At 45.1% G+C, this 24,048-nt stretch overlaps 1 protein-coding gene across 5 annotated transcripts in view; it reads right to left on the bottom strand.

The window, feature by feature from the left end:
• The window catches only part of CLGN (calmegin), a 414,476-nt gene that overhangs the window by 178,708 nt on the left and 211,720 nt on the right, over window positions 1–24,048 (bottom strand). For all 5 annotated transcript variants that reach the window (XM_033939634.1, XM_033939605.1, XM_033939625.1 and 2 more), the window contains one exon: window positions 8,541–8,733. In XM_033939634.1, the coding sequence (XP_033795525.1) occupies window positions 8,541–8,733 (193 nt within the window). The remainder of the gene's footprint in view (window positions 1–8,540; window positions 8,734–24,048) is intronic.

Genomic DNA, 24,048 nt, shown 5'->3' on the forward strand with positions numbered 1-24,048 from the left:
AATTGGAGGCTGAAATAAGGAATGCCGACCTAGATGTGGTGGCAATATCTGAAACTTGGTCACGGACTCACATGGGTGGGATATGGCTATTCCGGGATACAATCTACTTCGTCAGGACAGAGAGGGCAGGTTAGGAGGGAGGAAGCTCTATACATTAAAGAGGACATCAAAACCACCAGTATCACAGATGTCAAGTACACCGTGGAGTCCCTCTGGGTAAACCTGGCAAGAGGCAGAGAAAAATGCCTGTATCTAGGTGTGGTATACAGACCCCCATGACAACTGGAAGACATGGACGCAGAATTAATTGAAGACATAGAGAATATCACTCTACGAGGAGAAGCTGTACTGCTAGGGGACTTCAATATGCCTGATGCAGACTGGAACTCATTTTCAGCGACAACCAGCGGTAGCAGGAGGCTCTTAACCTCCATAAAGGGAGCACGTCTCAAACAAATGGTAACGGAGCCCACTAGGGCCCAGGCGATCCTCGACCTGGTACTCACCAACGGGGAAAGCGTCTCAGAGGTCTCAGTAGGAGATACGCTAGCCTCCAGCGACCACAACATAGTATGGTTCAACCTTAGGAAAGGCTTCCCTAGATCAAACACGAAAACAAAGGTACTCAATTTCCGGGGCACAGACTTCGCACGCATGGGAGATTTCGTCCATCAGACGATGCAGGACCAAGCGGAGACCGATGATGTAGAACCTAAGTGGTTAACACTGAAATCAACCATACATGAAGCAACTAGCTGCTTCATAAAATCAGTAAATAAACGACAAAGAAACAATAAACCCCAATGGTTCACCGCGGAGATCTCGCACCTCATTAAGGAGAAGAAAAAAGCGTCTCTCTCCTACAAGCGCACGGAGAAAAGAGAGGCAAAAGTAGAATATAGGACCAGGTCTACAGCGGTCAAAATGGCAGTTAGGGAGGCAAAACTTCGAGTGGAAGAAATTCTGGCAAAAAACATTAAAAAGGGGGACAAATCCTTCTTCAGGTATATTAATGACAGAAAAAGGAACACAGGCGAGATAGTACGCCTTAGAAGACCGGACGGAAGTTACGTGGAAGCAGATTCCGATAAAGCCGAACTACTGAATGAATACTTCTGCTCAGTCTTCACCTGTGAGGCACCGGGACACGGTCCGCAGTTGAAGGCAACACAAAGCACAGAAGACCCGTTTCAGAATTTTGAGTTCACACCAGGTGAAGTTTACAGTGAACTGGCAAGACTCAAGGTGAACAAAGCCATGGGACCAGACAATTTGCACCCAAGAGTGCTCAGAGAATTGAGCGATGTCCTGGCGAAACCGTTGGCTGAGCTATTCAATCTCTCCCTAAGGGGAAAGTTCCCCTGGACTGGAAATTAGCTAATGTCGTTCCTCTGCATAAAAAGGGTTGCAGGGCAGAGGCTGCGAATTATAGACCGGTGAGTCTCACATCAATAGTGTGTAAACTCATGGAAACACTAATTAAAAGCAAATTGGACACGATCTTGAATGAAGGGAATCTTCGGGATCCCAGTCAGCATGGATTCACCAAGGGTAGGTCCTGCCAATCCAATCTCATCAGCTTCTTTGACTGGGTAACAAGAAAGTTGGACTTGGGAGAGACTTTGGACGTTGTGTACCTGGACTTCAGTAAAGCTTTTGACAGTGTCCCACACCGCAGGCAAATCGATGGGGTTAGGAGAGACACTAACTGCATGGGTCAATGATTGGCTGAGTGGTAGACTTCAGAGGGTGGTGGTTAATGGTACCCTCTCTAAAACATCGGAGGTGACCAGTGGAGTGCCGCAGGGCTCGGTCCTGGGTCCACTCCTTTTCAACATATTCATAGGGGATCTGATTCAAGGGCTTCAAGGTAAAATAACACTATTCGCCGATGACGCCAAACTATGTAATATAGTAAGTGAATGCAGTTTACAGAATTATATGGCGCAGGACCTGCTTACATTGGAAAGTTGGTCCTCAACCTGGCAGCTAGGCTTCAATGCTAAGAAATGTAAGGTCATGCACCTCGGAAGCGGAAATCCATGCAGGACGTACTTCTTGAACGGAGAAACTTTAACTAGGACTTCAGCAGAACGAGATTTAGGAGTAATCATCAGTGCAGACATGAAAACTGCCAATCAAGCGGAGAAGGCTTCATCTAAGGCAAGGCAGATATTGGGTTGTATCAATAGAAGTTTCGTCAGCCGAAAGCCTGAAGTCATAATGCTGTTGTACAGGGCCATGGTGAGACCTCATCTGGAGTACTGTGTGCAATTCTGGAGGCCACATTACAGTAAAGATGTGCGCAGAATTGAATCGGTTCAGCCACCAGGATGATCTCGGGGCTCAAGGGTCTCTCGTACGAAGAGAGACTGAAGAAATTGCAGCTCTACACTCTCGAGGAACGTAGGGAGAGGGGAGACATGATCGAAACATTTCATGGCGACACCAGAAAGTATTTCTTCACAGAGAGAGTGGTTGATCATTGGAACAAGCTTCCAGTGCAGGTGATCGAGACAGACAGTGTGCCAGACTTTAAGAATAAATGGGATACCCATGTGGGATCCCTACGAGGGTCAAGATAAGGAAATTGGGTTATTAGGGCATAGACAGGGGGTGGGTAAGCAGAGTGGGCAGACTTGATGGGCTGGAGCCCTTTTCTGCCGTCATCTTCTATGTTTCTATGTTTCTTTCTTTTAACTGGATGTCTCAGACCATTTACATTCCAGGATATAAACGTAAGTGCTGAGAGTGCATTGTCAGATGCCATATGTACGATATACAGTGGTGCCTCGCATAACGGACGCCTCGCACAGCGAACGCTGCGCATAACGAACTTTTTGTCTTGCTCCCTATAACGAACTTCGTTTCACACAACGAAGTCGCCCGGGGGGGGCGGAACTACTCTCGCCGCTTCCTAATGTGAGCCGGGAACAGCAGCACCCTCCTGTCTGAATGCAGTGTTCCATCATCTCCCTCCACCTTACCTTAGATGCCGAGTTTTCCGGCTTTCTTTTTCGGCCAGCCACACACTTTCAAAGAGCAGCACATGCGCGCATGCTCTGTTGTTCAATCTTCTCCTCTGACGCAACCGGAAACCGGAAGTTGCAGGAGAGAGAACATTGATCAACTTCAGCAGCTGCGCGTGCACAGCTTTTTGAAAGCGTGCGGCTGGGTGAAAAAGAAAGCTGGCAAACTCTGCATATAAGGTGAGGTGGAGGGAGGGAAATGTAGGGCTGCAGAACGAATTATTTTGTTTTACATGTATTCTTATGGGAAAACGCGTTTCACACAACGAACGTTTCACATAACAAACTTGCTCCTGGAACGGATTAAGTTCGTTGTGTGAGGCACCACTGTACTAAAATGTGGAAAAAATTGAACTTCTCGTGTACCAGAGAACAAATATACAGTAGGAAGAAAGAAGAAGGCCTCTGGGGAAGGAAGAGGTAGAACGGCATAGAGAACTCAAAAGAGAGTTCAGCCCTTGAGGAAAACTGATGGAGGAAAATGGTGGAAAGCAGTCAAACAAGAGACACCTGAGGGGAAAAACACCTTCCTGCAAAGTAAAAATATTTTGGAAAACCAGATCAATGAAAAAAGAAAGAAGAAAAGGACTCAAATAAGAAAGATTTATGTGATTTCAAAGATCTGTGATGAACCAATGCCCTCGAGTACGGAGACCATCGAGATGAGTCCCCCAAGCATAAGTTGATGAATCTGTAGTGAGAACCATCTGGTGAGGGGGCGTTTGGAACAGCAAACCTCTGGACTTATTAGAAGAGAGCATCCATCACTGAAGAGATTGCCATAGAGAAGATGTCACCGCAATGTGCTGGGAAAGTGGGTCGTAGGCCTGCAACCACTGAGAAGCCAGAGTCCATTGAGGAATCCTGAGGTGAAGTCTGGCAAAAGGAGTCACGTGAACCGTAGAGGCCATGTGACCCAGGAAAACCATCATGTGTCTCGCTGAGAGAGAAGTGAGGGTTGAAGAGATAAGGCTTAACTACTTAGCTAGGGGAGAGCACTGGCATACGGGCTCAGTCAGAGGACTTCACCAACAAGTGTGCCTGCATATATCCTGCTTGTCGCCAGAGAAAAGAACTTTTTAAACATAATATCCACCCTGTGATCCTGAGTCCTTAAACCTCACTCCTCCATCATTAGGGAGGGCTGCATGCTGAATAACCTGTGCCACAGCAGAATCTTCCTCAGGCTGTTTACACCTGCTGAAAATCAGGATTCAGGTGATAAAGCTTAGACATAGCATTAGGTGATCAGAAAGAGCTTTCCAGGGTATCACAATGTTCTGAAATCAGACCAAGGAGCTGTGGACTGAATGGAAAAAAGGCACAGGAGAAGACTGACCGAAGCACAAGAAGTGAAAGATGGAGAATCCAAATGGAGCTCTTTCAGATCATTAGCAGTAAAAAGGCAGATAGAAGCCTGCTTAAAAATCTACAAATAAGAGCCATCACCCAAATCCTGACACTCAGGGCAGCTGAGGTGACCAGCCCCCCCAAAGATAGCAGCCAGATCCCAAACAGAAGCAGTGGCAGGAGACAGAAGAGTCATAATATCTGCATGGCAATTACTGCAATCAAGATCTGCTACAGCCAGACGAGAGAGCTCCTGAACAGTAAGCTCCGCTACAGGCGCAACAGACCCCCCCCCAAAAAAAAAAAACACCTTATATGCCAGCCAGTTGCCACAAATTTGCACCAAAAATGGCAAAAATAAACAAAATCCGAAAATAAAAAGAGCGATTTGGGGTCTGGGGAGGTGGGGGTCCTGAACCCTACCCTCAAACTGTGAAAAATGACTTTTAAAATGATCCAGAAGCCACTCCCGAACTTCCCATAGGAAATAATGGAGGATACTTACAGTTCTGCAATGCCATGCCTGTCAGCAATTTTAAACAGTAGCTGAGTGGAGGAAAAGGATTTTCTGCCTCAGAAACTTCTCCAAATGACCACAGCGGAAGATCTTCAGACTGCCAGCCATCCAGATACTGACTTCGACCTCCGCCCCCACGGATCCTCGTCCACACACCTTTAAACCCAGGTGTTTCACTCTAGACACATACAGCCTGCGCGTGAAACCTGTGTCAAGGTCACTGGCAAGCAAACTCCCAGGGGAAGGGACCTCAGAGTCTAGAAATGGTGGCACACAGCAGGCTGGCTCCACAGATCCACCAGAGTTTCTCTGATAAGCAGCAGTTCAGCACCGTGGGACTGAGTCCTTTCCCCCATGACACCACCTGGAAAGGGTATCAAAGCACTGAAGCCACTGAGAAAACGAACTTTATTCGATAAAATAAGAAAAAGAAGCAGAGCAACTGCAAAAGACTTCTGCATGGATTGCTTGCAGAAATAACTGGATATGTTTGCTAGCTCTTAGGCTAAGGGGATGGAGCATGCGCTCAGAAAAGTTTGTGGATATCTACAACTCCTGGACTGCGGATTAGGACATAACAGAATAGCGATTTAAAGGTTTTGGAGGTGGGATAACCTAACCCCAGAAACCCTCAAAACGGGATTTTTTTTTAGGACCCCCCCCCCCCCCAAAAAAAAAAAAAAAACAAAAAAACAAAAAATTTCCTCACAGGGAATGTGACTACTCACTGACTTCTGGTGCCAGTCAACTCAAAATCAGCCTGCCTACAGAGAAAGGATTTCTGCCTCAGAGATAGCTCAGCACAAGTCCATCGATGGGAGTTCTTCTGGCTGCCAGTTAGGCAGACCTCAACCACAGATTCCCATCTCCTCTTGACACACCAGGGGGAGAAACTTTGAAGTAGTCTCCCTGATACCCAGAGGATTGTTACGCAGGGGCCACAAAACCTACATGCAAGCCTCTGAAAAATTAGCAGGAGAGCAGCTCCTAGAGGAACAGACCCCAAGGACACAAAGCAGGCTAGATCCACAGGTACTGTAGGGGTGTTTCCTTATTTGCACCTGAAGGTTAGGCCTCTCTGACATCATCAAGCCTGAACCATTGTCTGCAAGAAATCTTTCCAGCATAAACTTTGCAAGAAGAGAGAAAGAAGAACACATATTTGCTGTTTCTGCATGATGCATTCTGGGTATGTACCAGAATGGTATTCTAGTCAAGGACATTCATCTATGTCTTCATAATTAGACTGTGTGATTCTTGTGGGAGGTATACTCCTATCCTGTTCTTATCTGTCTAACAGCGCCTGTGTCTCCCAGCCTGTATGAGACCTTACACAGAAAGGCTATTCATCTAAGTTCTGTTTCTGGATTGGTCCGTGGAAGTCATCTGACGAGATCCAAGTGAAAAGGTGCTAATAATAATTAGTCTGTGTCGGGATGCGAGAAAGCTCACATCTACCCACAGGTATCCTGCACGCATCTCTTTCTTAAATAATTAAGACCTGAACAGTTACCTCGTGTGACTCTCTGCCTGAGAGAGAGTGAATCGGACCTTAAACAGCTCTGAATTCCATCACTTCAAGGAAACTTGGCTGCTAATAAATTACAGCTGTACCAGTGGCTGACGAACACTCGTTCCTGTAACCAAAGGATTTTCTACGTCTACTAAGCTGAAAAGAACGTTTTCCATTTCACCTAAGTTTCGGCGGAGGCCTAATCAGATGGTGAGAATAAGGAACTTATTATCTTATCAGCTGGGGTTAGATAAGTGCATCCAATTGTGATATAGGATAAGGTTTTTAAAGCTACCTTGGTGATAACTGTAATCAATTGCTGCTAATCAGGGATTATTATTATTATAAGGAATTGTTTAGTGTGTGTAAGAATTAGTTTACTTAGTTATCTAACAAGTGTATTGTGATAATTATGTACTGAGTTTCATTTATGTAATCAGATATTTTGTGAACAATATTTAGATACTAGTGTTTAAGCCCGTTACAATAACGGGTGCTAGAGTAGATGTCTGTTTTTTGTTTTTTATTTGTCTCTCTCTCTCTCCCTGGACGCTGTCTGTCTGTCATTCTTTGTGTCTGTGTCTCTCCCTGGTCCCCTGTCTGTGCGTCTTTCTTTCTGTCTGTCTCCCTGGCCCCCCTGCTTGCCAAAGCAGCCTACTTTCCCTCTCCCCCTGTTGTGCAATGCCTGCCTGCTTCTTGGTCTCCTTCTGTTCCCCCCCCCATGATTGATGTCTGCCCCAGAACAAACATCCCCCAAAGCAGTCCCCTTTCCCTCCCCCCTTGGCCCCCAGTTGTGCCATGCCTGCCTGCTCTGTGGCCCCCTTATGTCTCCCCCCCCATGATTGCTTTCTGCCCCCAGAACAACCATCCTCCCAAAGCAGCCCCCTTTGCCTCTCCCCCTGTTGTGCAATGCCTGCCTGCTTCGTGCACTCAGCACAACCCTCCCACCAAAACAGCTCCCTTTTCTGCCTGCTCCATAGCCTTTCTTTTTTGGCTTCCCCTCCCGTTCTTACCTTCCTCCATGCATCCATGTTTCCTACCGCCGCTGCCGCTCCTGTTCCTGTTCAAAGCGGCCTGCTTAGGTTCATGGGCGGCTGTATTGAACCTCGCAGGCCGCTCTCCATATGGTAGCATGTTCCTTCTGACGCGATCGCGTCAGAGGGAATGTGCTTCATGTGGAGAGCGGCCTGCGAGGTTCGCTACAGCCGGCCGCGAACCTCATCAGGCCGCTTCAAACAGGAGCGGCAGCGGTTGGTGCGGGAGGGGGGAGTCGTCGACTTGTTCCCTACTGCTGCGGCACGAAAGTTGCTGGGCTCTTCGGTGGGGGCGCTGAGTGGCCGCGATCCCTCTCCTCCCAGACCCCCCCCCCCCCCGGAGGAACAGAGATCGGCGGTGTCTTCTATCCACTGCTGAGTTACCGAAGAGCAGGGAGTCCAGCAATGGCGGCCAGTGCTGCGAATGTAGGTAGGAACTGTGGACTCGCGCATGCGCACTCCTGCTTGGCCGCGGATCTACTAAACATGGAACAGGGATTACAGATCACGAAAGTTGGAGTGTGCATGCGCGGCTAGCGTTTTATTATATAGGATTGCAGCTGGCTTGTGAATTATATTTTTCTATTTTCATAATAAAAGTATCTCTCATTAGCCTGGGTCTTGTGTCGTGTAAATAGGCAAGAAAGCTGAACCTGGCAGAGTTTATGGTTTTCCCTAGACAAAACTAAGACACGAAACTTGTTTATGTAACTGATTAGTGTACCATAAATCTTGCTACAGTACTCAATAAGATGGCCTGGGAGTAGCAGACCACTTATGCAGGACTGTCCTTTCCCTGGCAGAATAAGCCCAAGAAGGGGACCTCTGAGCACCGAAGTCGCAAAGAAGAAAAAAATTTGAAGTCTGACAAATACCCCAAAATAACAAAAAGCAGCAGAGCAGAACACATCTGAGTTTGCTTTCAGAAGGAAAAACTTAAGAGGAAGCTGTTCTCCACTGCAGAAAGGGAGTAGTTCAGATATTTTAAAGTGATACCCTTCCGTACATTCATGACTAGTGGGAAGAAACAGTTAACGTATGGAATCCTATGTCTTAATCAAAGAACATGTACTAGAAAAAATGTATATAAAGCATACTCAGGGTATAAAGATGAGTCTTCTTATCTGTGAAGAATGTTTTTAAGTCAACTTCAGGGCGCTTGGCATGTTTTTCCTCATAGACTCCATTTTTAGGGTTCTTATGTCTGAAGATGAAATGAAGTTTGTACTCCTCCCCACATTTATCTGGTCCAAACATAATTGTATATGGTGTTTTGTCAAAAAATTGTTCCTGTAACAAGGAAAATATGTTGGAATTGAATATGCCATATATTAAATGAATGTCTAATTATATCCTTGGCAAAAGTAGTGTTTGGCAAGCCTTAGCTCCTGACATCCAGTTGATACAAATTTTTACAGTAACTCATGTTTTTAGATAGAACTAAAATAACCTAAACAAACCTATATGGCAGAAACAATACATTTTCTGGTACAGAATTTATCTTATTAAATAAATTTAAAAAAAAAGCTTCATATATCCTACTTAGCTACAAATCTGAATGGCAAACAAAAACATAAAGGAAAAAAAAAAAAAACAATGCTGCCACAAAATACAACAAATTGCAATAAAAAACCACCAGACCCATCAAAACATTTAGGACTCTTTTTAAAAAGCTGCACTAGCGACTCCCATGTGGCAAATGTGATAAAACCCATAAGAATTGAATGTTTTTACGGCTTTATAAAAGGAGCCATTAGACAGTATCAATGCTGTACCATACCACAATATTTAAGGCAATACAACTGACATGAACTGTAAAAAAGCAACTTCATGACAACCAGTTTTATTCCTTTACTCTTGAAACTGCTAAAAACAATGGAGGCTATTAATTATTTCCCGACAGCTGTTTTTATGACTGAAGGAGAATTTATTAGATTGGCGGCGATGTGGAAGAATTCCTAAATGTATTATGATTTGAAGAACTTAAGAGTATATGTTGTTGGATTGTATTGTTTTAATATTTTGTATGTATACTGTATTTTTCGCTCTATAAGACACACCCGACCATAAGATGCACCCACCTGCAGAGGAGGCTCAGGAAAACTCAAGAAAATAAATTCCCACTGCCCTGCCCTATACCCTCTCTGGTGGTCTAGTGGTAGGCCAGAGTCTTATAGAGCGAAAAACTGACGGCAGCCATTAAGGGCCCGGTGCAGGATCAGGCAGGAACGCGAACAGCACGCGCCTGCCTTCTGCACTGCTCTGCCCGAACAAAGTAACAGCTGTCCAGCAAGGGAGAAAGATAGGGAGCATGGAAAGCTGCAACAGACTTAAAAAAAGGTACAGGGGTATTCGCTTCATAAGATGCACCCTTATTTCCACTCACTTTTTTGGGGAAAAAGTGCGTCTTATGGAGCAAAAAAAAAAATTTTTAAAAATGCTGTTTTTTAAAGGAGAGTAAGGGTGTCAATGAATGCAAATTGAGAAAGTATGCAATTATAAAAAGAGAAGTTATTGTGTCTAATGTGCTGAAAGCAAGGCATATCAAAAAGGTCCTTATCCAGTTTATTATTTTTCATGGTACCTGTATAATACATTTCTTGAGTTGATTTCTGATACACATTGAGGCTCATTTTCAAAGCATTTAGACACACAAAGTACCACTGGTTTCTATGGTACTTTGTGTGTCTAAATGCTTTGAAGATGAACCCCTTTGTATACTTTGTCACTACTTTAATAGATATATATTTTTTAAAAGTCCTTATCTGTAGAACGCAGTTGATAGATTTTCAAGGAGGTAATACAAAGAGAACTTTTTTCCATCCCATCTGCAGCTGCTTGGTCTGGTTACAGAAAGCTCTTTCTGGCTTTATCCACTGGCTATTGATTTTCAGCAGGCTTTTGAGCAACCTAAGGTAGATGCCGCCATGGCACAGGTTATCCAGTGCATGGCCCTCCCTAGTGATGGGGAGTGATATTTTCATTAATGACCTAGAAGAAGGAACATCCAGTGAGATCATCAAGTTTGTAGACGACACAAAGCTATGCTGGGCAATCAGATCGCAGAAGGATAGCAAGGAACTCCTCCAGAGTGACTTGTGTCAGTTAGAGAAATGGGCGGAGAAATGGCAGATGAAGTTTAATGTGGAAAAGTGCAAAGTAATGCATTTAGGCAGAAAGAACATGGAACACGAGTATAGAATGTCAGGTGCAACTCTGGGTAAGAGCAAACAAGAAAAGGACCTGGGTGTACTGATAGATAGGACTCTGAAACCGTCGGCACAATGCGCGGCAGCGGCAAACAAAGCAAATAGAATATTAGGCATGATAAAGAAAGGAATCACGAGTAGATCGGAGAAAGTTATAATGCCGCTTTATAGGGCAATGGTCCAACCACACTTGGAATACTGTGTCCAACATTAGTCTCCCAACCTAAAGAAGGATATAAAACTGCAGAAGAGGTGCACAGGTGAGCAACGAAGCTAATAAAAGTTATGGAGAACTTGGAATACGATGAACGACTTAAGAGACTGGGATTGTTCTCCCTTGAGAAAAAGGAGACTGCGAGGGGATATGATCGAGACTTTCAAAATACTGAAAGGAATCGACAAAACAGAGCAGGAAAAAAATTATTTACAATGTCCAATGTGACACGGACAAGAGGACATAGACTGAAGCTAAGGGGGGACAAGTCTAGGACAAATATTAGGAAGTTGTGCTTCACGCAACGAGTGGTGGATTCCTGGAATGCTCTCCCAGAGGAGGTTATTGCGGAATCCACTGTTCTAGGATTTAAAAGCAAACTAGATGCACATCTCCTTACAAGAGGAATAGAGGGATATGGGTGACTAAAATTACGCCAGGTGTACACCTGGCTGGGCCTCCGCATGTGCGGATCAACAGACTTGATGGACCAAAGGTCTGATCCAGAGATGGCAGTTCTTATGTTACAATGTGTGTGTTGGTGTTCTAATGCTCACTGCAGTGTTTAAGATGCTGCTTTTTCCTAGGTACACCCTTGTTGTGTGACTCATGGATTATTACTAAAAATAACTTTTTTATATAGTGGAGGGGGTTGTTAAGATATGATCAGCACTGGCTGTCATATATATGTGCCGCTCTGCTACCAAAGCCAGCCGTCCAGGAGAGCGCACTGGACCACTGCAACTTTAAAAAGGTACCCAGGGGTTGCAGGGGCTTCAGGCTGTGGGCAGGCTCCTTCAGCTGCAGGTGACTACGGGCGAGCTGCTTCAGGCTTCCCAGCACCAGACACACCCCCATGTAGAGGAGGAAATTTTCTTTCTTTGGTTTTTCCTCCTCTACAGGGCAGTGCGTCTTTTGGATGGGTGCATCTTATAGAACAAAAAATACAGTAATAATAATTAACTAATAAAAATAGTGCACATTTAATTTTCCCCACCATGTCCTGCCCCACCCAGCTACTTTTTCATGCCACCCGGCTGGAAAAAATTTCTGGGGAGAACACTGGCGGGTCTCAAGATCTTGGGGATGACCCAGCAGTGCGCAGGTTATTTAAGTCTAACCGCCTGCCTGACATTATTTCTGAATCCCTAAGGGTGCTGTATCTGACTTCAGACATTCGGAACAGGCAGAATGTTCCATAATGAATGATTAGCGTCTGCTGTCTGCTTCCTTTCCGAACACCCAGCGGTGTCTACTGCGAGCTGTCAAAGCTTAAGGTTAACAAGGCAATGGGGCCTGACAACCTACACCCCAGGGTGCTCAGGGAGTTGTGTGATGTCTTGGCGGAACCGCTATCTGCGCTCTTCAATCTCTCCCTTAGTACGGGTAACGTCCCGTTGGACTGAAAGACGGCTAACGTCATTCCACTCCACAAGAAAGGCTTCAAGATGGAGACAGCAAACTAGAGACCGGTGAGTCTCATATCAATAGTGTGCAAACTAATGGAAATTCTAATCAAACGCCAATTGGATACGATCCTGAACGAGGAGAATCTACAGGATCCCAGTCAACATCGATTTACTAAGGGGAGATCCTGCCAATCCAACCTGATCAGCTTCTTTGACTGGGTGATGAGGAAGCTGGATGTTGGGGAGTCCCTGGACATCGTATACCTGGACTTCAGTAAAGCATTCGATAGCGTACCACATCGCAGGTTGCTGAGCAAGAAGAGTTCTATAGGATTGGGCGACACAATGACAAAATGGGTTGGGAACTGGCTTAGAGGTAGGCTTCAGAGGGTAGTAGTGAACGGCACCCCCTCCGAAATGACGGAGGTAATCAGTGGAGTGCCGCAGGGCTCGGTCCTGGGCCCAATCCTATTCAACATCTTTATAAGAGACTTGGCAGAAGGGCTGCGAGGTAAAATAACATTATTCGCCGATGACGTCAAACTAAGCAATGTAGTGGGCAAAAGCACAACAGACATAAATTCAATGTCCGACAACATGATGCACGACCTACTCCTACTGGAGCGCTGGTCTAGGTCCTGGCAACTCAGCTTCAATGCGAAAAAATGCAAAGTCATGCACCTGGGAAGCCAAAATCCATGCAAGACTTACACCCTTAATGGCGAGATCCTAACAAGAACTGAAGCAGAACGAGATTTAGGGGTGATCGTCAGTGAGAACATGAAGACTGCCAATCAAGTGGAGCAAGCTTCTTCCAAGTCAAGGCAAATCATAGGTTGCATACGCAGGAGTTTCGTCAGCCGTAAGCCTGAAGTCATTATGCCATTGTATAGATCCATGGTGAGGCCCCACCTGGAATACTGTGTGCAATTCTGGAGGCCGCATTACCGTAAGGATGTGCTGAGACTGGAGTCAGTCCAGAGAATGGCCACCCGGATGGTCTCGGGACTCAAGGATCCTCCTGTATGAGGAACGGCTAGATAAGTTGCAGCTGTACTCACTTGAGGAACGCAGAGAGAGGGGAGACATGATCGATATGTTCAAGTATCTCACGGGCCGCATCAAGGTGGAAGAAGATATCTTCTTTTTCAAGGGTCCCACGGCAACAAGGGGGCATCAGTGGAAAATCAGGGGCGGGAAACTGCACGGTGACACCAGGAAATTCTTTTTCACTGAAAGGGTGGTTGATCGCTGGAATAATCTTCCACTTCAGGTTATTGAAGCCAGCAGTGTGCCTGATTTTAAGGCCAAATGGGATAGACACGTGGGATCTATTCACAGAGAAAGGTAGGGGAGGGTCATTGGGGTGGGCAGACTAGATGGGCCTTGGCCCTTATCTGCCGTCTATTTCTATGTTAATCTGGATTTGGCTAGGATTCTCTCAGAGGGTTGGGAGTCCCCAGAGGGTCCCCTCACATGTGATAGGGCCATGGTGCAATTGTTTCTCATGGCTCCAGAATTTACCAAAAATATATAGGCTACTGCCAGAATCACAAGTCCAAAATCTCATTCATTGAATTAAGTTCCTTGAACTATTTATAGTTGATCTCAAGTGTTTACAGTTATATCACCACTAGAGCAAGTCTCGGCGTATAACTATCATGTGAACTTTCTCCGATCTACTCGCGATTCCTTTCTTTATCATGCCTAATATTCTATTTGCTTTGTTTGCCGCTATCAGGGTATGATAGTTCACATGATAGTTATACGCCGAGACTTGCTCTAGTGGCGATATAACTGTGAACACTTGAGATCCACTATAAATAATTCAAGGAACTTAATTCAGTGAATGAGATTTTGAACTTGTGATTCTGGCAGTAGCCTATATATTTTTGGAATAGGAGTGCGTAGCACAACATTGCTTAACCCTTTCAGGACCATAAGGATCGTAGGCCAATTTTTGTGGTTTTGACGACATTTTTATGGTAAAAAGGGCTTGCAGATGCCAAAAAATTGATTTTTTTTTGTGAAATATCATTATTTTTAAAAAAAAAAAAAAAAAAATTCTGGCTTATGGACAGTGTGGCAAGTGAATCTTCTCGTCAATCTGGCAACGACGCTAATGAAAGAATGTCGGAACCAGTTTGTTTACATAAAGGCAGTATCATATGGAATCCGTACATATCAAATTTAGAACTGTAGACTATCCCAATCAAAATTTATAGGATTTTAAAGTTATGGGACAAATATGTCCCTTGGTCCTGAAAGGGTTAAGGAGTAGTTAATCCAGAATTTACCAAACATCTAGCTCCGCCAAAAGTTGATTCGGCTGTGGCGCAGGCCACTAAGCACACTTCTTTGCCCTCTGTTGGAGGGGTCATCCTAAAAGTTGTTCAGGACAGGCAAGTGGATTTCATCCTCAAGCGCCTTTTCGATTCTGTGGTGGCAGAGGTTAGAGCTACAGCGGCCACCTCCTTTGTTGCCAGTGCGTGTCACACCAACCTACGCCAGGATCCCGAAGAGGTTGTCCTTTGGGACCTAGACTTCCTGGCCTCTAGGGTGAATTTTTTGGCAGATGCCCTCTATGACATGATGAAGGGGTTTTGTTTTGTTTTTGCTAAGCTTGGAGCTTATTCAGTGTCAGCCTGGCGAATGCTATGGATTCATCAGTGGTCGGGTGATTATTTTTCTAAGGCTACGTTGAGCAGGTTGCCTTTCAAAGGTTTGCTATTGTTTAGCCAGGGTCTGGATGACCTCATGACCAGTGTTCCGGCCCGTAAGCCTAAGGTGCTGCCTGGGTCTAAGCCTCGACTGGCACGGAGTTTGGGGCCAGATTCCCGTCCGTACAAACGCCTTCACTAGTATGCTGGGCCCCCGGCAACAGGACAAAGGTTCAAATCCATCCAGACCATGCTTTGGAGGTCCGACCCAATGAGTCTTCAAACAAATGTCCTCCTGCCCCCTCTAAGAAGCAGTTCTGACACCAGAATTCTGACGCTCTCCTTCGGATCGGGGGGGGGGGGAGACTTTCGGCCTTCCTACCAGAGTGGCAGAGGATGACTTCGGACCAGTGGGTCCTTGACGTACTCTGTGAGGGTCTCAAACTGCAATTCTCCTGACCCCCGTTGGATTTCTTCCTGGCTTCGTCCAGTGGACAGCTGGAACGAGCCTGGAGCATGCGGGCCACTGTTCACAGGTTGCGAAATATGGCTGCAATAGAGCCAAGTTCCAGTGGATGATTTGGGCTCAGGGAGATACTCAATATACTTCGTCATGTCAAAGAAAAGCTCCGGAGATTGGAGACCAATACAGGGCCTATCCTGCGAGTCCCATATTTCCGGATGGAAACAGTGCGTTTACTTGTAGCGGCAGTAGCGACTGAGGAGTTCTTGGCTTCCTTGGATCTCATGGAAGCGTACCTCCACATGCCAATTTTTCAGGAAGAGAGGAGGTTTTTGCGTTTCCATGTGCTGGGATGGCACTTACAGTTTGCGGCTCTGCCTTTTGAGTTGGCCTAGGCACCCAGAACCTTCACCAAGATCATGGTGGTAGTGGCTGTCCGCCTGCGCTCACAAGGTGTTCTAGTCCACCCATACCTGGGCGTCTGGCTGATCGGAGCCTCCTCCCTGTCGGAGGATTGGAGGGCAGTTCACCAAGTGGTGGCAACTGCTGGAGTGTCTTGGCTGGATGCTCAATATGAAGAACAACCTCGAGCTGACACAGGAGTTGGAGTACCTGGGACTCTGGTTTCACAAGGCCAGGAATCAAGTGCTCCTCCTGGATCCCAGGAAGATCTAGTGGGCCTTGTTGGTGGTTTTGGCTACAACGGCCTGGTAGTATCTGCAGGTCCTGGGTCTCATGGTTGCGACCATAGATGTGATTTCACTCTGAGCTTGTGGAATGAAACACAGGCAAATGAACCTCCTGGTTGACATGGTAGGCAGAAATCAACTTTGGTAGAAAGGGAGGCACAGTACAGAGATCTCCTGAATCCGTAATACAGAGAAAGGGTTCTCTGCACGAAACAGCCTGAATCTCCGAAATACGCCGTGCCAAGACAATAGCGACCAGAAATATAATCTTGATCGCTAAATCAAAAGTAGCATCCCTCAGTTGCTTGAATTGGGGATCCCCAAGGCCCTGAAGAATAATGTTAAGATTCCATGAAGGGAAAGGATGACGCAAGGGAGGACGCAAACAAAGTGCCCATCTTATAAATCTGGTCACATCTGGATGAGCAATAAACTACAGCCTCTGCGTGCTCTGAAGCACAAAAGGCCTGCCCACCTGAAAAAGTGAGGCCACTGCTAAACCCTTCTCTAGGCCCGCCTGAAGAAAAGCCAGGAGCCCTCTCAGGCTCCACCTGGTCCTTAGCACACCATTGTTGGAAAGTCTTCCAGGCTTTGGCATAAGAAGACATAGTAGAGGGTTTCTTTGACTGCAAAAGTGTCAAGATGACTATATCTGAATAACTGCACTTCATCAAGACTGAGCGCTCAAGAGCCAAACCGTAATACCAAAGCACTGTGGGCTCTCCATGGACACCAGACCCTGACTGAAAAGGTAGCAATGAAGAATGAGTTTGAGTTTCTTGTCCCGCTGAAGACGGACGAGATCCACATACCATGAATAACGAGGCCAGTCCAGAGCAACTACAATCATGAGGCCAGGATGTGCCGCTATCCGGCAGATGATCCAACCAATCAGAGACTACAGAGGGAACACAAAGGAGCTCGTGAGCTGGCCAGGGCTGAAACAAGGCATCCAGACCTAAGTTTCCATACTCTGTTCTTTGACTGAAGAAGCATCAGATCTTTGAGTTCTCTGCTGAAGCCATCAAGTCCATCTGGTGCTAACCTCAGCGTTGTACAAATGGAACACTTTCTGTGAGGGACCATTCTCCTGGGTCTAGGACTTGTCAACTGAGGAAGTCTGCCTGTACATTGTTGACTCTGGCCACATGGACCGAGAGGGACAGATGATGCGCTTCCGCCCAGTGAAACAGCATGCGAGCTTACTGGCTCAAGGGAGCGCTTCTTGTGCCTCCTTGACAATTTACGTACACCACTACTGTGGCATTGTCAGAATACTCACACCGCTTTTCCTTCCAGAATGGGCTGGAGAGCGAATAACACCAGTCGATTCACTGGGAGCTCAAGATGATTGATCGACCAACGCTTCTGATGAGGAGTCCACTGCACCTGAATAGGGCAGTCCCTCAGTAAGCACCCCACCCCGACAGGCTGACATTCGGCTTAAGTCATCCACTCGGATATCCGAAGAGCCTGCCCTGGCAGAGAACCTCCCCATGAAGCCACAAGTTCAAACTGCTGCGAGCCAGTCCCATCCAGGAGAGCGGCATCTAAAGGGGATGACGCTTTATTGTCCACAGAGAGAGCAGAGACTCCTGTAAAGGGCATATGTGCACTCTGGCCCAGAGGACCACTTCCAAGGAGGATGCCATAGATCCCAGCACCTGCAGATGCCAATCTAGGAGATATCTGATCTGCTGAAGTTTTTATCTGCGTGCCTCAGAAACAAACACCTGACCCTGCCGGGTGTCAAAGAGAAGGCCCAAATACACCAAGGACTGGGATGGCATCACCTTCATGAAAGTGTGAGGCACTGTCACAAGCCCAAAGGGCAGAGCTGCGAACTGGAAATGCTGCTGCAGAGCAGGGAAACGCTATTACAGAATGCACAAAACCACGTTGTGCCAAATAAATTGGAATATGGAGATAACCCTCTGTGAGATCCAAGGATGCCAGAAACTCTCTGTGAGAGACAGCAGCTATGACTGAGCACACTGTTTCCATGCAGAAATGAGGAATCCGCAAGAAGCGATTGACTGACTTGAGATCTAGAATGGGTTTCCAGTCCTTCAAGCCTTTCTGTGCCATGATGAATTATAAGAAGTATCTGCTGAAGCCAGATTCGTGTTCTAGAATGGGTTCTATCACTCTGTTATCTAATTGATGCTGCAGGGTAGTGCGGACCTTCAACTTTCTCCAGCCAACCTGCCAGAGTGTCCAGAAACAAATCTGGAGATAGGCAAAAGAAGTCTATCTTGTGCCCCTCTCCAAATGATGTCCAGCACCCATTCATCCAAGGAAATGCGAGTCCACACCTGGTAAAACTGAGAAAGTCAGCCCCCAAAATAAGGAAGCCCCGCCGTACCTCTGGCGTCATTGCGGCTTTGATTAGGAGCAGTAGCTGCTCAGGATCCTGAGGATGTCTGAACTGGAACTGTAATGAGGGCTGTAGCCCTGAGAATATATCTGGAAGAGCCAGTGGATCCCTGACGAAACCTGTGGGAGGAACATAAGTTACTATGGTCTTCTCCCAAAGTCCAGCGAGACTTGTTCATAGGGAGAGACTTAGGGCAATGCTTAGCAACACTGGTCATAAGGTCATCCAGACCTTTTCCAAAAAGAAGTTGGCACTTAGAAGGAAGACTGCTTAAAGTGGCCTTGGAGGCAGCGTCTCCAGCCCAATAACAGATCCAAAGAATCTGGTGTGCCGAGACCTTACTAAGAACTCAATGAGATCATAAAGGGTATTTGCACATAATCCACAGCATCCATCACCAGTAGGGGGACAGGCAATCTCGGGTGACAGACATGCGCTGAAAAGGAGGCAGCCGCCGCTGCTGCTTTGATACCTGAAGAAGCCACTTCAAAAAACTTTTCAACAATGTCCACTCTGCAATGCTGAGAATTTTTAAGCATCACTCCCCATCACTAGGGAGGGCCATGCACTGGATAACCTGCGCCATGGCGGCATCTACCTTAGGTTGCTCAAAAGCCTGCTGAAAATCAATAGCCAGTGGATAAAGCCAGAAAGAGCTTTCTGTAACCAGACCAAGCAGCCGCAGATGGGATGGAAAAAAGGAAAACAGCACATTAGAATGGTCCATGACTGAACTCAGATGTGGAAGATGAAGAATCCAATTTGAGCTTTTTCAAACATCAGCAATAAAATAGTGGACAGAGCCATACTTAAAGAATCTGCAGACGGAAGGGTCATCACCAAAATCTGGACTCTCAGGCGGCCGAGGTGACTGGTCACTGCAATCCAATATAGAAGCAGTATCAGGAGACACAATAGGCATAATTACATTACATTAGTGATTTCTATTCTGCCATTACCTTGCGGTTCAAGGCGGATTACATAAGAATTGTTGAGAAATTAAATTAATACGTGTTGGGTAATTAGAACATTTTAGATTTGATAGGAGTAGACAGTGTGGTAGGTGGAGCTTGGGAAGAAACTGGTTGTGTTAGATAGGTTTTATGTATTTTTTGAAAAGTAGAGTTTTTATTTCTTTTTTGAAGGTTTTGTAGTCTGTGGTCGAAGACAGCAGATTGGTGATTTGTCTGTCTAGTTTTGCTGCTTTGGTGGCCATTAGGTTGTTATTTAGTTTTCTTCATTTGACATTTTTGGTTGGCGGGTGTGTGAATAGTGAATGGGTTCTTCTGTGTCTGGTTGAGGTGGCCTGAATTTTGTTGATTGTTCCAGTAGGCTGGGCTGCCTCCGTTAATAGCTTTGAATAGTAGGCAATAGAATTTGAAGTGAACAAGGCTGCCCTATGAACTTCTAAAAGCTAAGTTACTCAGCATTTCATATTCTGCTCTTTTCACTGTTTTTCAGCATTATATCTGCTTAATTTCTCTTCTCCGCCCTGTTTCTTACTTTAAAAAAAAGCACAAAAAAAATAAACCCTTCTCTTTCCTCTGTTAAATCTTATTTCCTCTTCATAGGAATAAGGGTAAGATTTTATTAACTCTAATTAAATCCTGGTGCCTGTGGCTCAGGGTGACTAAAGTAAGGAAAATCCTGTTATAAATCCTGTGTTTTAAGGTATCCACTGATTTGTTATAGAGCCTGCATTTTTGTATAAAATGCTATGTTTTAGGATAGCCACTGATTTGATATAGAGCCTGCATTTCTGACTTACTAGTTTTTAGCCATTGTGTCTGCTGATTAGGTAGAGAAGGGAGGGGCTCTGATTTACTACTAAGATTAACTGCATTATCTTTGGGACAGTGCTGTGAACAAGGCTGCCCTGTGAACTTCTAAAAGCTGTTACTCAGCATTTCATATTCTGCTCTTTTCACTGTTTTTCAGCATTATATCTACTTAATTTCTCTTCTCCTCCCCGTTTCTTACTTAAAAACACAAAAAAATAAACCCTTGTCTTTCCTTTGTTAAATCGTATTTCCTCTTTCCCTTCATAGGAATAAGGGTAAGACTTATAGTCCCACCAACCCCAGGGACCACTTTTCATATATAGAGACCCAAATAATCAGGACTACTCAAATCAAGTCACTTCACAACCAATCAAGATGACATTTATTCTATGCACTCACTGTGGTGCTTTAATTCCAAGACATACTATTTGGAGGCTTAAGGCTTGTCCCATCCGTCTTCAACTTGCTAGTATTAAGGAGGAGCTCTGCAAACTTAAACAGTAATTGAATACAATTAAAGCAGCTTCCATTACTCCACAAAATCATACCAACTTACCACCTCTACCTAAAAGAATAAAACAGCCCAGGAATAAATGGGTCACAGTAGGCTCAGGAAGACTGCGACATGTAACACAGAAACATCCACCTTCACAAATATTACCTCTAAAGAATTCCTTCGCTCCACTAGTACACTGCGATACTCAAGAAAACAGAAGTGAGGTGGGACTGGAACCAATGAAGGTAACTCAAGAGAACAAGCACACCCCTAAGCACAAATAAAAAAGCCAAAAAACAGAAAACTATTACTGTTGGGGGATTCCATCATCAGAGGCATTAACCTTGGAACACAAGGCGAGGAGACCAAAATAGTGAAATTTCTTCCAGGATCCTCAGCTACCAGGAGTTCCAGGCAAATAAGACTATAATTAAGGAAGAAAATAAGGATTTTAACACTGATGTTGTTATCCATCTGGGAACAAATGACCTGGCCAACAACTCCACACTTGCAGCACAGAAAGCTTTTCGGGAGCTTGGTGAGGGCGTGAAACCTTTTGTAAAGACTTTAGCTTTTCTGAAATACTGCCTGCATATGGAAAGGGAGAACAAAGAGTGAAAAACACAGAGGACTTTAATAGATGGCTTAAAGCCTGGTGTCATCAAGAAGGCTTCAGGTACATAGGAGGATGGGGAAATACATGGAAGGACAAGAAGCTATATTGCACTGATGGGCTACATATTACTTACAGCAGGAAAATGAAATCTTGCAGAGAAATTTAGACAATATTTTTCTAGCATTTAACTAGAAGGTAGGGGTGGTGTATGTACGAAGGACAATTATAGAGACCACCCCCGGCAAAAGAAAAGATGTGATAGTAGTAAAGACTGCAACATAAACAATATCAGCAACTCATTTCTTAGTATTGCAACGGAAAGTGAAACGAAACAAAAAATCCATACGAAAAAAGGAGATTATCGCTTGAAAAATAGTTGGAAAGCGATGATCACAAATGCTCGCAGTCTAAGCAACAAAGTTCATGATCTGCAAGCCCTGATGTTAGAGGCAGATCTAGATATTATCGCTATCACAGAGACATGGTTCAGTGAATCACATGGATGGGATGCAAACATACCGGGATATAATCTTTTTAGGAAGGACAGAGATGCTCAAAAAGGTGGAGGAGCAGCTCTCTATGTAAAGATCAATATCCAAGCGACTGAAATGCAAGGGACCTGGGGAGAGGAAGAAGCGATATGGATCGCTCTGAAAAGAGAAGATGGAACTTCTAACTACATGGGTGTAGTCTACAGACCTCTGACTCAATCACAGCAAATTAATAAGGATCTGATTGTGGATATCCAAAAGTTTGGAAGGAAAGAGGAGGTTCTGCTGTTGGGAGATTTCAACCTGCCGGATACGGACTGGAATGTTCCATCTGCGAAATCGGAAAGAAGTAGGGAGATTGTGGATGCCTTTCAAGAGGCTCTGCTCAGACAAATGGTGACGGAACCCACAAGGGAAAAAGCGATATTGGATCTGGTCCTCCACAAATGGAGAGGAATATCTCTAATGTTCGAGGTGGGTGTTCACCTGGGAAGTAGCAATCATTCAAACGGTTTGGTTTGATATAACGGCTAAAGTGGAGAGCGGCCCCGCACGATACTTAAAGTCCTAGATTTCAAACGTACGGACTTTAATGCAATGGGAGAGTACCTGAAGAAAGAGCTGTTAGGATGGGAGGACATAAGATAAGTGGAAAGACAGATGGTCTAAGCTGAAAGGAGCGATAAACATGGCTACAGACCTTTATGTGAAGAAAATCAATAAAAACAAGAGAAAAAAGGAAGCCCGATATGGTTCTCCAACCTTAGTGGCTGAGAAAATAAAGGCGAAAGAGTTAGCGTTCGTGAAATATAAAAAAACCCAAGAAGAGGAGAAGCAGAAAGGGACTACAGGGTGAAACTGAAAAAAGCCAAGAGAGAGATACGTTCTGGCGAAAGCACAGGCAGAAGAACAAATAGCTAAAATGTAAAAAAGTGGAGACAAAAATTTTTTTCAGATATATTTAATGAATAGGAGGAAGATGAAAAAATGGAATTGCTAGGCTAAAGATTGCTGGGAACCAATAATGTGCAGAGTGATGAGGAGGAAAGCAAATGTGCTAAACAAATACTTCTGTTCTGTGTTCACAGAAGAAAATCCTGGAGAAGGACCGAGATTGTCTGGCAAACTTACACAACAAAATGGAGGTAGATTGTGCACCGTTCACGGAGGAGGGCGTTTATGAGCAACTTGAAAAATTGAAGGTGGACAAGCGATGGGACCAGCCAGGATCCATTCCCAGGATACTAAGGGAGCTCAGAGAGGTTCTGGCGAGTCCTATTAAAGACTTGTCAACAAATCTCTGGAGATGGGAGTGATTCCTGGGGATTGGAGGAGACGGATGTGGTCCCTCTTTCACAAAAGTGATCACAGGGATGAAGTAGGAAACTACAGGCCGGTGAACCTCACTTCAGTTGTTGGAAAAATAATGGAAGTGTTGCTGAAAGAAAGGATAGTGTACTTCCTTGAATCTAATGGGTTACAGGATCCGAGGCAACATGGCTTTACAAAAGGTAAATTGTGCCAAACGAACCTGATTGAATTTTTTGATTGGGTGACCAGAGAGCTGGATCGAGGACATATGCTAGATGTAATTTACTTGGATTTCAGCAAAGCCTTTGATACAGTTCCTCATAAGAGGCTGTTGAACAACCTTGAAGGGCTTAAGTTAGGACCCAAAGTGGTGAAACTGGCTGTCGGACAAACGCCAGAGGATGGTGGTTAATGGAAGTCACTCGAAGGAAGGAAAGGTGAGTAGTGGAGTCCCTCAGGGTTCGGTGCTGGGGCCAATCCTGTTCAATATGTTTGTGAGTGACATTGCTGAAGGGTTAGAAGGAAAAGTGTGTCTTTTTGCAGATGATACCAAGATTTGTAATAGAGTAGACACCGAAGAGGGAGTGGAAAATATGAAAAAGGATCTGCAAAAGTTAGATGGAATGGTCTAATGCCTGGCAACTAAAATTCAATGCAAAGAAATTGCAGAGTAATGTATTGGGGATTAATAATAGGAAGGAACCATATATAGCTGGGAGGAGAGGAAGCTGATATGCAAGGATGGGAGAGGTACCTTGGGGTGATAGTGTCCGAATATCTAAAGGCGAAAAAACAGGGTGACAAGTGGCCTGCTGCCAGAAGGATGCTGGGCTGTATAAAGAGAGGCGTAGTCAGTAGAAGGAAGAAGGTGTTGATGCCCCTGTACAGG

The sequence above is a fragment of the Geotrypetes seraphini genome, chromosome 1 (genome assembly GCF_902459505.1).
Source record: "Geotrypetes seraphini chromosome 1, aGeoSer1.1, whole genome shotgun sequence".
In the NCBI taxonomy this organism is placed as follows: Eukaryota; Metazoa; Chordata; class Amphibia; order Gymnophiona; family Dermophiidae; genus Geotrypetes; species Geotrypetes seraphini.